General features: G+C 37.0%; 1 protein-coding gene across 10 annotated transcripts in view; it reads left to right on the plus strand.

Annotated features, from left to right (window-relative positions):
- Positions 1–12,976, plus strand: part of ZDHHC21 (zinc finger DHHC-type palmitoyltransferase 21) — an 80,474-nt gene that overhangs the window by 9,489 nt on the left and 58,009 nt on the right. For all 10 annotated transcript variants that reach the window (XR_008441111.1, XR_008441112.1, XR_008441110.1 and 7 more), the window contains 3 exons: positions 735–846; positions 1,788–1,926; positions 11,883–11,999. Coding sequence is in view for 7 of the 10 variants with exons in the window: in XM_054002443.1 (XP_053858418.1) it covers positions 735–846; positions 1,788–1,926; positions 11,883–11,999 (368 nt within the window). In the remaining 3 variants the exon portion in view is untranslated. The remainder of the gene's footprint in view (positions 1–734; positions 847–1,787; positions 1,927–11,882; positions 12,000–12,976) is intronic.

The following is a 12,976-nucleotide window of genomic DNA, read 5'->3' on the forward strand; positions in this document are numbered from 1 at the left end:
GTTTCCTATGTGAAGATGAATTTTTTGTACATATAATTACAATTTTCATTTTCAAATAATTCCTCTAATCTGAGTGGTGCATTTTGAGATAAATAATAGCCAGGTTGAGCAATAGTTCTCTTGGTACTTTCAGCTACTCAGTATCTCTGGAGATCAGCTTTTAAAGAACCTCATATTAGTAATTTATAAATAGTATATATTTGTAAATACAAGCCTATCCTCTATGTCTTTCTGTGGTTGTCTAACATGTAAAATTGCATATGGTGATACGCATGTCATTAAAATGCGTTGAAATGGAAGATGCTCCTGAAGTGTTCACTGTGTGTCATATTTGAGCTAGCAGTAGCAGTATTTCCTCAGGAGGTTCTGGAATAGCAATGAGATTGTGTCTTGATTCTGTCTAGCAGATAATTTTCTTCACAGTAGAAATGTAAGGAAATAATTGAGTTACAGTCTTCCTTATCTAAGTCACAGCTTTTGTTCTGTAATAATTACTTTGTAGAAATTTATAGAAAAAGAGGGCATTTTGGAGACAGAAACTGGCATGGAGTAGCAGTAATATCTTCCAGTTTAATTAAGGTAGCAGTGGGAAAAAGTTTTTTTTGTGTTGCTTATCCTTCTCAGATCATAGTAAGATCTCTTTTTTTTAATTAGATTTACAAGTATACGGATTTATTATGAGTACACATTACTGAGTTTAAATCTCTCTAACGTGTCTTTACATTTTCACCTAGAACAAGAACATTGGGAGCTGTGTAACAAATGTAGTATGATGAGACCAAAGCGTTCACACCATTGCAGTCGCTGTGGACATTGCGTGAGGAGGATGGATCACCACTGTCCATGGTAAAACCAGGACATTTTCTTCTAATTATCTACTGTTGTTTTAGTGAATCATTCTGAAATTTGTGGTCTTGACTGCTGCTCATTTTTCTGTTTCTTTCCCAGTGGTGCTTAATCATTTAGGCATTTAAAGCAAGGAAGTAATAAATTTGAGCTTTCCTATACCTATGAGTAAAACTCAAAGTGAAAATAAATATTTCTGAAAGTAGTTCTGAGGTATAATTTTTACAAGACAAACTGCACAGGACAAAATTGATGTCAGGATTCCCTTAGGTTGGTTTAGGCCATTTTTCAAACTACCTTTTTTTGTCAAGTTTTTCTACTTCAGAGAATAGTAATAGTATATTGCTTCTGTCATGCTGGCTTAGCTTGGTACTGTTGTCTGTGCCAATGCGTGTATGAAATTGCATCCATGTGACTTGATTTTCTACTTTGTACAGATAGAATCCTTGTGTTTACTCTTTTCATGTTGGAGTATGCAGGAATTTCTGAATAGGGATGTCTGTATTGTCTTCTGTGGCTTTGGTTCATTTTTAAGTCATGTTTCTTTGTTACTGGGGTAGCCTGTGATGGCATTTATTTTAAAACATTTGTTTGCATTTCCATTTTGTTTGCACTTTTGTAGTTCATGACCTGTGAAATGTATTGAGTAGCAGAAGATAAGACATATTACTGTGAAATTTTGCAGACTTTCAAAAAACAATTTTATTACTAGAGTTTTACTTAAAGTTGCAGTAGTATCTTTGCTATATAAAAATACAGAGAAGAACAGGAGAACTCCTGTTCTAAGCAATGATCTCAGCAGCACAACCTAGGCTTTAAGTTGTGGTGCAGGGGATTCCATAGTTTGCTCCTTAAGCAATCATAAAGTCTTCTATTCACAGTATCATAACTTTAGTATTTGTATTTCGGTTTTTATATATGCACACTTTGTTTCTCTGCAGGATTAATAATTGTGTTGGTGAAGACAATCACTGGCTGTTTTTGCAGCTGTGTTTCTACACTCAGATCCTTAGTTCCTATACGCTGATACTTGACTTTTGCCATTACTACTACTTTTTGCCTCTGAAAAAAGAAAACTGGGTAAGAGCCTGTTTTCTCTGTGAAGCAAACAATGAGTATTGCAATGTAATTTGTTTTGGCATCTAGTTATTGCACATTTTTGGTGGCTCAGGTTCACTCTCAATGAAGAGAGTTCAACTAGCTGTATGTTACTAAGCAAACTGATTTATGGTAAGTAGCAAAATATTTTTATGACAGGGCATATGATTTATTTGTGTTAAAAACACAATGCTAGTTCTCTTAGGAATCTAGGAAAGGAGGGAAGAACCAGTTGGCTTTCTTTGGAAGTGATTATTAGTACTGGAAAGAATTAAGGTAACTATTTTAGATGTATTCAAATTTCCTTTTACTTCTTCCAAAGTACATTTATGCAGAATATATAGCTATCCTAATATCATGCTTAAAAAAGCTGATATTGCTTTTTTTTAAGAAAGGAGAAAAACACATGATCATTTTACAAGGGGAAAAATATACATTGGTTTTGTAACAGTATTTTCTGTTGCTTTGAAACGGTTATGTGGGTTAAGGGAGAATTAAGTTTGGTTTATTTCATGTGGACTATATATAGTTATAGTATTTCCAAGTCTTGTCATCAGTAAAAAGCAGAGAAAGTGGGCTTACCGACTGGAGTAGAGTAAAAAATCAAGGACTTCCTTCCACTATGAAACTTATATTGTAAAGCTGCTTTCTGGTGCTCATTTATGCCTATTATCTGTAGTATTCAGAATATTGGAGAAGGTTGCTTGAAAGTTGCTCAGTGCTTGAAAATGCCAGAACAGCAAAGTTAGAACTCTTTCTTTATAAGAAAACCATTATGCTCTCTTGCTTATGAAGAACCATAAGAATTTCTAGCTTAAATCTAAAATGAACTTTGTATTTCTACTGGACTATAACAAATACAAGTACACTAAAGAGAAAAACTTAGAAAACAAGTTCAAAACATTTTCAAAATTAGGTAGCATTCCAAATGTCATAAGAGAATAAGATCATCTCAGATATTGCACTCTATATTTTGTTGAGATTTTTTCACTGAGGTGAGGAAGATACTGAGGTGCAGAAGATTTTTTAATTCTGTGTTGATGTGACACCCAGCATGCTCTGTGCTGGTAATATCATACTCATGTTTCCAGGCTACTGGAGCCTGACCCTTCATTTTGGGTAAGGCAAGTCCCATTTTCCATTTTTTTGAACAACTAAAGTTTGTCGCATGATTTTGTGTCCTACATTATATAAGAATTTCACTTTGTGAAAAATTCTGCTTCTGGAAAAGGTTGGGGCATAATCTTCCGAGCTTCTTACTTGTTCCTGTGTCAGTCTGAAGTGGGTGTGATGTTCCCATAAAAGTGTATATGAAGATGATGTGGCAAAGGAGAGCTGAAAGTGTAGGAAGTCTGTATTACTTGGATAATTCAAAACTATATTCAAATGTATATTCAAATTCATAGATACCAAGTTTTTATTATGTAGACCATTCCAAAGTTGAGGATTTTTGTAACTCGTTCTTGAGAAAATTTGTATTCTAAAGGAATTGAATTATTTTTTCCATCTACATCAATACTGCCATTTAAATCATTAAAGAGACTTTAGAAATATGGAACAGAAAATAATTTTCTGTCTGCTTGGAGCATCTTTCAATAGGCACTGAAACAGACTTGTTAGCCTCAAACAATAATATCATGGTAGGATGTTTCCTTTTTATTGTGAATATTCCCTGAATGTGTTGCTTTATGTAGTTACATTGTATTAGGTAACAAGCCAAAATTCTGTCCGTTAGCCTTGCTTTTTAAAAGCAGTATGAAAAGTAGCCAAATTATTTGCCTTGAGAGTAGTCTGTGCAAGAGAGGGAAATGGAAATCATGTTTACTTCAGATATTTTACAACACCTAAACAGGTGGTAATAAATAATCATTAATAATGACAATTCAAAAAACAAGTATGAATATGTATAAAACTTGTTCTTGCCAGTAAAACTGGATTCATTTGAATTTGTTTGGAGAGAGACTTAATTTTAATACCCACTTCTTTGACAGGTGGCAGGTTAGAAGGCAGAATGCATGTGCGACAATTACTTTAACCCATTTTAATGTGTTGGCCTGAAGAGGGGATCAGGTTCCTGTATTTGGCTGCCTAAGTTTGCAGAGAACTGTGGAAGGATTCACTTACTTTGCTCTTTTAGTTTTGTTTAGTTTTACCTGTGGTTTTTTTTTGGCTTTATCAATTTCCATATGTGAACACTTCAAATTAAACTCTTCCTTTTACAAAGTGGATCTGTGTTATAGTATACAGTATTCTGTGTCCCAGAGAGTAAAATATGTTTATGCAATATAGAAAAACAGTAGACAGAGCAGGTCTGGGCTGTTCAGACCTTTGTTAAGTACAGTGTAACACTAAATAGTATTTAGCTTTCTCAGTTTTTCAGCTGCAGAATAGGAGAGCACACAGTAAAGTAGAGAAAACTAAAATAGTTGGCATGCCTAGTCAATATCTGCCTGGAAGATGACACCAGAGTTCCATGAAGCTGATTTTTTGAAGTGTTGCTAAGGATGTGACGCTGTATAGATTTGTGCCACATAATATTTTGTCAGAACTATGTCTTTTTGACACCAAATGAGCAGGACTGGTGAAAAGATTGGCTTAGTATAGTAGTTAGGGTTTTAGGCAAGCATACCTCAAGATTCTTTTTATCTCCTTCATATCAATTAAAGCTGAGGTACCTCAGCATTCCAGAGAGTGCTGTACCTTCAGCCTTTCACAAAAGTGCTGTTCTTTGTTGAAATTTTTGCTGTAACTGAGTGCTTACATTTTCTGAATTGACAGGGTCTAGTGTTTAGAACAGATTCAAAGAACTGGATGCTTTTTTTCTAAACTTATTCTTGCTCATTAAAATACTTAGGAATTTTTTGGCAGTGTGCCTTCATCTAAATTTTTATTCTTCAGATATAAAGTAGTACAAAACACAGAAGCTGTAGAATTAAAATTGCTTTTACTGCTATTGTGAAATAATAATTTTATTACAGTACTAATTAATGCATTATGCAAATTTGACCAGCATGTTAGTATCTCTTACTGAATTAAAACCTGTGTTTTTATTTCTAAAGGGTCAAGAAAGAAAACCCCAAACATTTTTAAATAACTGTTCTAAGTGTGATAGCTCTAAAGATGATAGACGAAGCCGTTTCTGTAGAGATGCAATCTTTCAGCTTCACCTCTTACTGCAGAAAATTGCTTCATAGCAGTCTTGGTTCTTGTAACTGATACACTGCCAGAAAGTATGGTTGTTACCTCTGTTTGTCCAGCAGGAGGAGTGCAATTACTGCTAGAAATAAAGGAGATTGTAATTAAATTGATTATGTGGGATGATAGCACAAGAAAAATACATTGTTTGAATAAAATCAGCGTATTAGTTCTTCTGCAAGCTTTGGTGATTTTCAGAGGTTAACACAGGAATATTGTTAATTTTCCATCTTTATGAAAAAATGTCAGGAGGCCTGTATCTTTTAGGAATGAGTCAATCTTGTGCATAGTGAAATGAGAAGAATAAATATTAAAGAAATACTTTATCACTACATAGTTGCTCTCTCTATGGCTGTGCTGGCACAGATTCTAGATACAGCTGGTCAAATTGCAAAAGTAAATGCTTTGGCAGTATATTTTACCTTATTTATAGAAGGCTTTTAATCTTTTAAGCAGAAGGAATTCTGCTGATACAGTCTGTTTGCTAGAAATGTTGCTGCAATAATTGTCGTAGCCAAACCTCCTGACAACTTAGGACCCTTTGTTATTTTGTTCCTCTTTCTGCAATTACAAATCATTGTTGTTGACTTTGGAAAAAGATTTTTTGCAGTAATATTATGCACTGACAAATATTAATGAAAATCTGGAAATACGTATTATCCAACATTTACATTTATACTGTAAAGGGAGTCTAAAAGGAAAAATTTTCTCTGAGAAGCACAAAATTATGTACAGGATGGGAGAGTTTTTTAAAAAATGAAAACATCAAAATTTTCCTTCTCAGCATTCTGCAAAACCAACCCAACCTTGCTCTCCTACAGTGTAGTTATAAGGACAGTACATGAATATCGAATTAAGTCCTTCCTCTTTCTTCCTGCAAAACCTGCAGTCTGTATTTTGTATTTTTTAGTTTGCTTTCTTGAAAGCCTGTCTTTCTACACTGTTTTGTGATAGCCAAGTTGATAGACTGACTTCATCATCTGGCTGGGGCAGACATCCCAGGCATTTACAACTGAGCACAGACAAGTAGTTTATCATGTGTTACACAAAATATCGTTCCCCAAGAAAAGAAGGGGTCTCTTTATATATTTTCTTGTGTATTGATCTCTATGTGTGTCATATTTCAGTAAAGAATAAAGATTGAATAAATTAATCTTCCATTGTAAATGAAAAATTATGAAGATACTATAGTGCACATGGCAGGGACTTGTTATATGTTTTTGAGCTTTTTTTTATTGTTATTGTAGGTAGAGTACCAAGAGAGTTGAATTTGGAAGTATTGATCTTATAATGGACTACAATCTAGGGCTGGACCCATTGTAGTTTTTAACCTCTCCTGTATGGTAGCATAAAGCTGTCGTAGCTGTTGACCTAGTCAGTGGTTGCATTCATTGTAGGGGTCATCTATAGTGGTTGATGCTCACAAATGAAGATGAGGCATGCGTTCTGCTGTAGGGTTGAGGAAGTCTACTGTTTATCTGTCCTGGAGACTTTCTATAGAATGTTTTAGAATTGCCTATTGAGATAAAGATACCAGATCTCATGGTTTGTAGTCCATTTTTCAGCATAATCCTATAGACCTACACATGTTTTGTGACAAGTTCTTATTGTTCACATTTCTGTGCATTTTTATGGGTAACTAAGAATTCTTGCAGTTTGACTGGATAGATAGAAGTAGCAGCTAAATGAAATTTAGAAACCTTTAGAACAGGCAGCAGCCAAGAGGGAATGTGGTGTAGGAATACATGTGGTGTAGGAATTGCTAAGTAGAAAGGCAGTGGCAGCAACCTCTGTGAACATGAGGTTTTGGCAGACCAGTTAAGCTGTGGAGATGACATAAAGAAGATTAGAAAGAGGCTACCTGAAGGAAAGCTCTCATGTTGTAAAGAATATGCATTCAACATCTGTGCCAAGGCTATATATGACAGCCTGGCGCAATGTAAAAAAATCTGCTGTGGAACAAAACTCTATTGTGCCATGATAGCTGAATGTTCATGCACTGGTGGTGTCAGGTAATCTGTGTGTATGCTTTGTGGCTCAGTCTGTATAGTTCTTTCTCTTAGCAAAAGTAGCCTGCACCGCAAAATCCAAAATCACACTAACTCAGTAGTCACACTGCACTGAGACTAGTGAATACTAAGTGGTGTTTGAACAAGAGGATCTGTTCAAAACACATTGAAAGAGGGATTGGTTAGTTATTGACTAGTTTTGATTGATTATAGTTTTGATTGATTTTCTCAGCTGAAAAAAAAGTTCTTGTCAGTTTTAAAAAGGAATAATAAAACCAAATTGCATTGAGCTTTTATGCAAAGCTGCAGCATCCTAACCATATTATTGTTATTATTATCATTACTATTATGGTTTTTAAAAATAGTCTTTTCTTCTGTTTTCATGGAGTTAAACATTTCTATTCCCATGTAGAATTGTGTAATTCTATTATTAAAGTCTGATTGCTAAAAATGTCAGTTACTGCATATACTCTGGTTTTCTATAGAAAAATGTTGTTCTGTCTGTACAGATATGAGGGCCCAGTATTGATTTCCAGTTCAAAATTGCTTAGGAATTCATTTGCTAGGAATGTGGAAAAAGAGAGAGGGCATATGGGAGGAATATAGGAGTATGGACAGGGAATGCAGGGATGCAATAAGGAAAGGCAAAGGCCCATTGGAATTAAGTCTGTAGAGGGATATCAAGGATCACAAGAAAGACATCTACAAGTATATCAGCAGCAAAAGAAATATTAGGAAGATCCCCACCAATGTGGGGATACTGCTGAATTTAGATTGGTAAACCTGGTGACAGACGACACAGAGGGGGCAGAGTGAATTACTGCTTTGCCTCAGATTTCACTGCTGAGGCCATCCTTCAGTAACCCCAGACCCTGGAGGCAAGAGAGGAAGGCTGGCAAAGAAAACTTGCCCTTGGCCATTGAGGGTTTGGTTAGAGATTGGCTAGGCAGATAAAACCCCAAATCTATGGGCCCTGATGCAATGCACACACAGGTGCTGAGGGAGCTGGCAGATGTTGTTGCTAAACCCACCCTGCATCTTCTTTGAAAAATGATGGAGGAGAGGTGCCTGTTGACTGGAGGAAAGCCAGTGTTACTCCCATCTTCTGAAAGGGCAAAAAAGAGGACCTGAGAAGCTACTGGCCAGTCAGCCCCACCTCCATCTCTAGAAAGGTATTGGCACAGATCACTCTGGAGGCCGTGACCAAGCACATAAAAGAAGAGAAGGTCATCAGGAGTAGTCAAGGTGGACTCACCAAAGGCAAATCATGTTTGACCAATCTGTGGCCTTCTGTGATGGCATGGCAGGATGGGTCGATGAGGGGAGAGCAGTGGATGTTGTCTACCTGAGCTTCAGCAAGGCTTTTGACACTGTCTCCCATAAAATCCTCATAGGTGAGCTCAGGAAATGTGGATTAGAGGAATGGACAGTGAGATGGACCAAGAACTGGCTGAAGGCAGAGCTCAGAGGGTCACGATCAGTGCAGCAGAGTCCAGCAGGAGGCCTGCAGTCAGTGGTATTCCCAAGGGATCAGTATTGGGACCAATCTTATTCAACTTCCTTGTCAATGACTTGGAGGAAGGGATCAAATGCACCCTCAGCAGGTTTGCTGGTGACACTAAAGTGGGGGCAGTGGCTGATCCACCTGAAAGCTCTGCTGCCATTCAGTGGGACCTTGATCAGCTGGAGGGTTGGGCAGAGAGAAACCTGATGAGGCTCAACAAGGGCAAGTGCCGGGTCCTGCACCTGGGGAGGAACAGCCCCAAGTGCCAGCACAGGCTGGGGCTGCCCTCCTACAGAGCAGCTCTGTGCAAAAGGACCTGGGACTGCTGGTGCATCACAAGCTGTCCATGAGCCATCAGTGCCCCCATGGCCAGGAGGGCCAATGTCATCCTGGGGTGCATTGGGAAGAGCGTGACGAGCAGGTCGAGGGAGGTGATCCTCCCCCTCTACTCAGCCCTGGTGAGGCCACACCTGGAGTGCTGTGTCCAGTTCTGGGCTCCTCAGCACAAGGGAGACAAAAAGCTACTGGAGAGGGTCCAGTGGAGAGCCACAAGGATGATCAGGGGTCTGGAGCTTCTCTCTCATGGAGAGAGACTCTGGGAGCTGGGACTGTTTGGTCTGGAGAAGACTTGAGAGGGGATCTCATCAATACATAGAAATATCTCAAAGGTGGGTGTCAGGAGGATGATGCCAGAATCATTTCAGTGCTGCTCAGCAACTGGTTTAAGTACAGTGACCATGAACTAAAGCACAAGACATTCTACCTCAACATGAGGCAGAACTTGTTTACACTGAGGGTGGCAGAGCACTGGAACTGCTGCCTGGGGAGGCTGTGGAGTCACCCTCTCTGGAGAGAATCAAAATCCACCTGGATGCCTTCTTGTGTCACCTGCTCTAGGTGATCCTGCTTTGGCAGGGGGCTTGGACTGGATGATCTTCAGAGGTCCTTTTCAACCTTAATGATTTAGTGATTCTGTGAATTGGGTTTCTTCATGCTGGAAAAGAGAAGGCTTCCATTATCTGAGGGGATCCCACAAGAAAGATACTGTGCTTCTATTTACAGGAGCATGTAGTGACAGGACAAAGGGGGATGGCCTCAAACTGACAGAGTAGGTTTAGATTACATATTAAGAAGATATTCTTTACTCAGAGGCTCGGGAGGCACTGGAAGAAGTTGCCTAGAGAATTTTTGGATGCCCTGTCCCTGGATGTGTTTAAGGCCAGATGTGATGGTGGTCTGAGCAACCTCCTGTAGAAAACTGTCCCTTCCACAGCAGGGCAGTTGGGACTAGGGTACCCTTAAGTTCCTTTCCAATGCAGACCATTCTGTGATTCTATGATTCTGTGTTCTTTAGTGTTAAAAGATCTATCTTTTTTTAACGGTATCTTTAAAGATAACTCCAGTTTGACATGGTTTAAAAGAGTCAGGTGAAAATACAACTTCTGTATGCTAGGGTTTTCTTTTGTCATGTGTTTGGTGATGTATTTTTTTCATGCTGAAAATGGTGTTCAGGAGAAGAAGCTCTTGTAAATGAAAGTTGCGTGAGGTGCTAATGAGGGTGTGTCATGCTAGATTCAGAATTTAACTTTGCTGTTGGCACTCTTCTGTGAAGTTGAGCTTGAATACATCAAAACGAGTCTAATATAATAAAACATAACAATGAAGATATGAAGATGTATTTTACAATTAGTAGAAGGTGTGTCTTACCTTACTTTTCTTTAAAGCTTTCATTAGCTAGTGGAAAGGGAAATGAAGAATAGTATGACTGCTTTTATTTTGAGTTCATTTATCTTTGAATTAACTCATTAAATGAGTAAGAAGCATTAAAAGAAATGGAAATTAATCTATTTTCTACAGCAGCAAGAAAGGCCAGTGTAAACAAGTGAGGGGAGAGGGGATGCACCATTACAATAGTTCAGAAAAGTTGGGGATTGTTTTTTGTTTTAGCTGCTTAACTAGTTATTTTTACTTGTTCATTAAATACTGACTTTCTTCACAGCTTTAGTAGGCAGTTTAAACTTTTTTTCCTGGGTTTATATTTTGAACCTTCCTGGAAATTACTTAAATGAAAAAATAGATTTTTTTTTTTTTTTTGCTAAACATAATTTGCGTTAACTATTCTCTGTTTAATTAAAACCCAGTATTCTGCTTCCTCAAGTTCTAGTGGTTGAACATGAGCAGTGTTGGGTGGAGGGGTTGTTGTTGTTTTTTGTTGTTGTTTTGTTGTTTGGTTGGTTTTTTTGTTTTGTTTTGTTTTTTCATTCAGTTCTCTTCTTTATTCTGGTAGTAATATGAAGTTTACTTGGAAGGCTTTAATACTTTCCTGCCATGACCTAGCTTTTGTAAGTGGAAAAAACAGATGTGTATATTCAAAAGACAACCTTGAGAACATAATTGTAACTTAAAAATAAGAGAATGGGGTCTGAAGTCACAGTACACCTAATGTAACTGCCACAAATGTTCTTCTCTGATAAAAATAAGGTGCTCTATCCTTTGAAGACATTACATAACATTCTGTCATGCTTTTCATATTTTCTGCTGGTTGAGAACAGACTTTCCAATGCAGCTGATCAAATACATCGATATTTATGTGTGCCCTGAAGCATCTGTACTGTTCACCCTTATCCAAAGTGGCAGTAATCCACTCAAGGCCAAAATTTAAAAGTTGGAGATAAGTTTATATCGGATAATAGACAGCACTACAGTAAGAACAATCCAGTATGGGTACTTGGACTTCGTAGGTACAATCTTCAAGTGTCAGTCTTGGAATGGTGTTTGTTTGCTTTCGGAAGAGGTGATGTAAAAATGTAATGTGCTGTGCCTGGTGGCCGAGGTATAATAAATCAGACCATTTAACAGAGTAGTTTTTCTGTATTATATAGCTTGTGTGTAGTAGTCTGGCATAGTTTGAGGTGGAAGATTCAGAAATAATCCATTTGAGCTTGATCTATTCCCAAAACCTTAACTACTTGAAGGAGTTTTTTTAACAGTCTGGCAAAATAAACCCCCAACTGTTAACATGTATAAAGAAAATATTATGAGTTTCTGCTTTTAAAACATAAGTAAATCTACCAGTAATGTGCAATGTAGCTCAGAATCCAATATTTCCCTTCAGCTTTAAGGCTTTGAGAACACCTCTTGCAGCTCTTATCTGCTATTTCCACTTGGTTCAAAGACTTTAACTAATTTGTAACTGCTAACGTCTCTCTCTTCTTTCTGTTTTGTTCTAGGACGTGTTTGTATTTAGACATGAACTTGCTCTCCTAAGATTATCTGCCTTCATGGGTCTAATAATACTAGGTGGAATAAGTCGACTCTTTTATACTCAGCTAATGGGTATTTTCACTGTAAGTATCTAATGTTAGAAGTATATATTACTTTTATATTCAGTATAATTAGTCAAAACGAAAAAGCAAATTGCATTTAAGGGAGGACTATGAGGCACTTGTTTGATACATGGTCTGTCAAGCCTCTTGATACTAGTGAAATCTAAGAAGCTTTCTAACAAACGAGTGTCTAATAATTCCACTTCCAAGTCAGTTTCCTGATCTGTATTAGTGAAATAGACTCATACCTTGTCCTGGAATTGCACAGTATACGAGATATGTAGTTGATTCTTGTTTTTATTTTAAACTCTTGTGAAGCCTTGTCAAAATTTATGTTACAGTGAGGCTAACTGATAAATCAAATTTTGAGAACACAGCATATTTATTAAGTATTTTGATATATATGCTTATGTTAATCTCTTTATTTGCTAAACTGTGGAATATAATTATGCCGTTTACAGTCCAGATGGGTATTCTGCATTTAGATATACAGAAAAAAAATACCTTCTGCATGGAAAAATTTTTCAGTTCAATGAATTTGGTAATGTAATAAATACTTACAAGAAACAACCTTTTTTTGACGTAACATCCTGTTCTGTACATTAGAAGTTAATAGCTGCCAGCAAATTTTTGAAGTTACCTTGAGAATCCATACAAATGTTTAAAATATTGTTCAACATGACAGAGAGAGTACATTAGTTGGCTATATACATATTGATGTAGCCTGCTGAATGTTTTTTTAAAGACAATAATGTACAAGATGGCAGCGTCTTTTTGGCTACAACTGTTGGGAGATCTGCCTGAGATTTTACTTCAGAATTATGAAGGTTTGCACAGTATTAACTTTTTTAAGTACATAATGGAAAACCTCCCAACTGTAGTGTGTAATTCTTTTGTATGGAATAAAAAGGAAAAAAAATTACAGTGTAGTTTTAAATTATGTTAGATAAAGCAACAATACTTCTTTTTGGTTTTACTGGTTTTTTTGGTTTTACATA

Source organism: Vidua macroura, chromosome Z (genome assembly GCF_024509145.1).
Source record: "Vidua macroura isolate BioBank_ID:100142 chromosome Z, ASM2450914v1, whole genome shotgun sequence".
NCBI classification, from domain to species: Eukaryota; Metazoa; Chordata; class Aves; order Passeriformes; family Viduidae; genus Vidua; species Vidua macroura.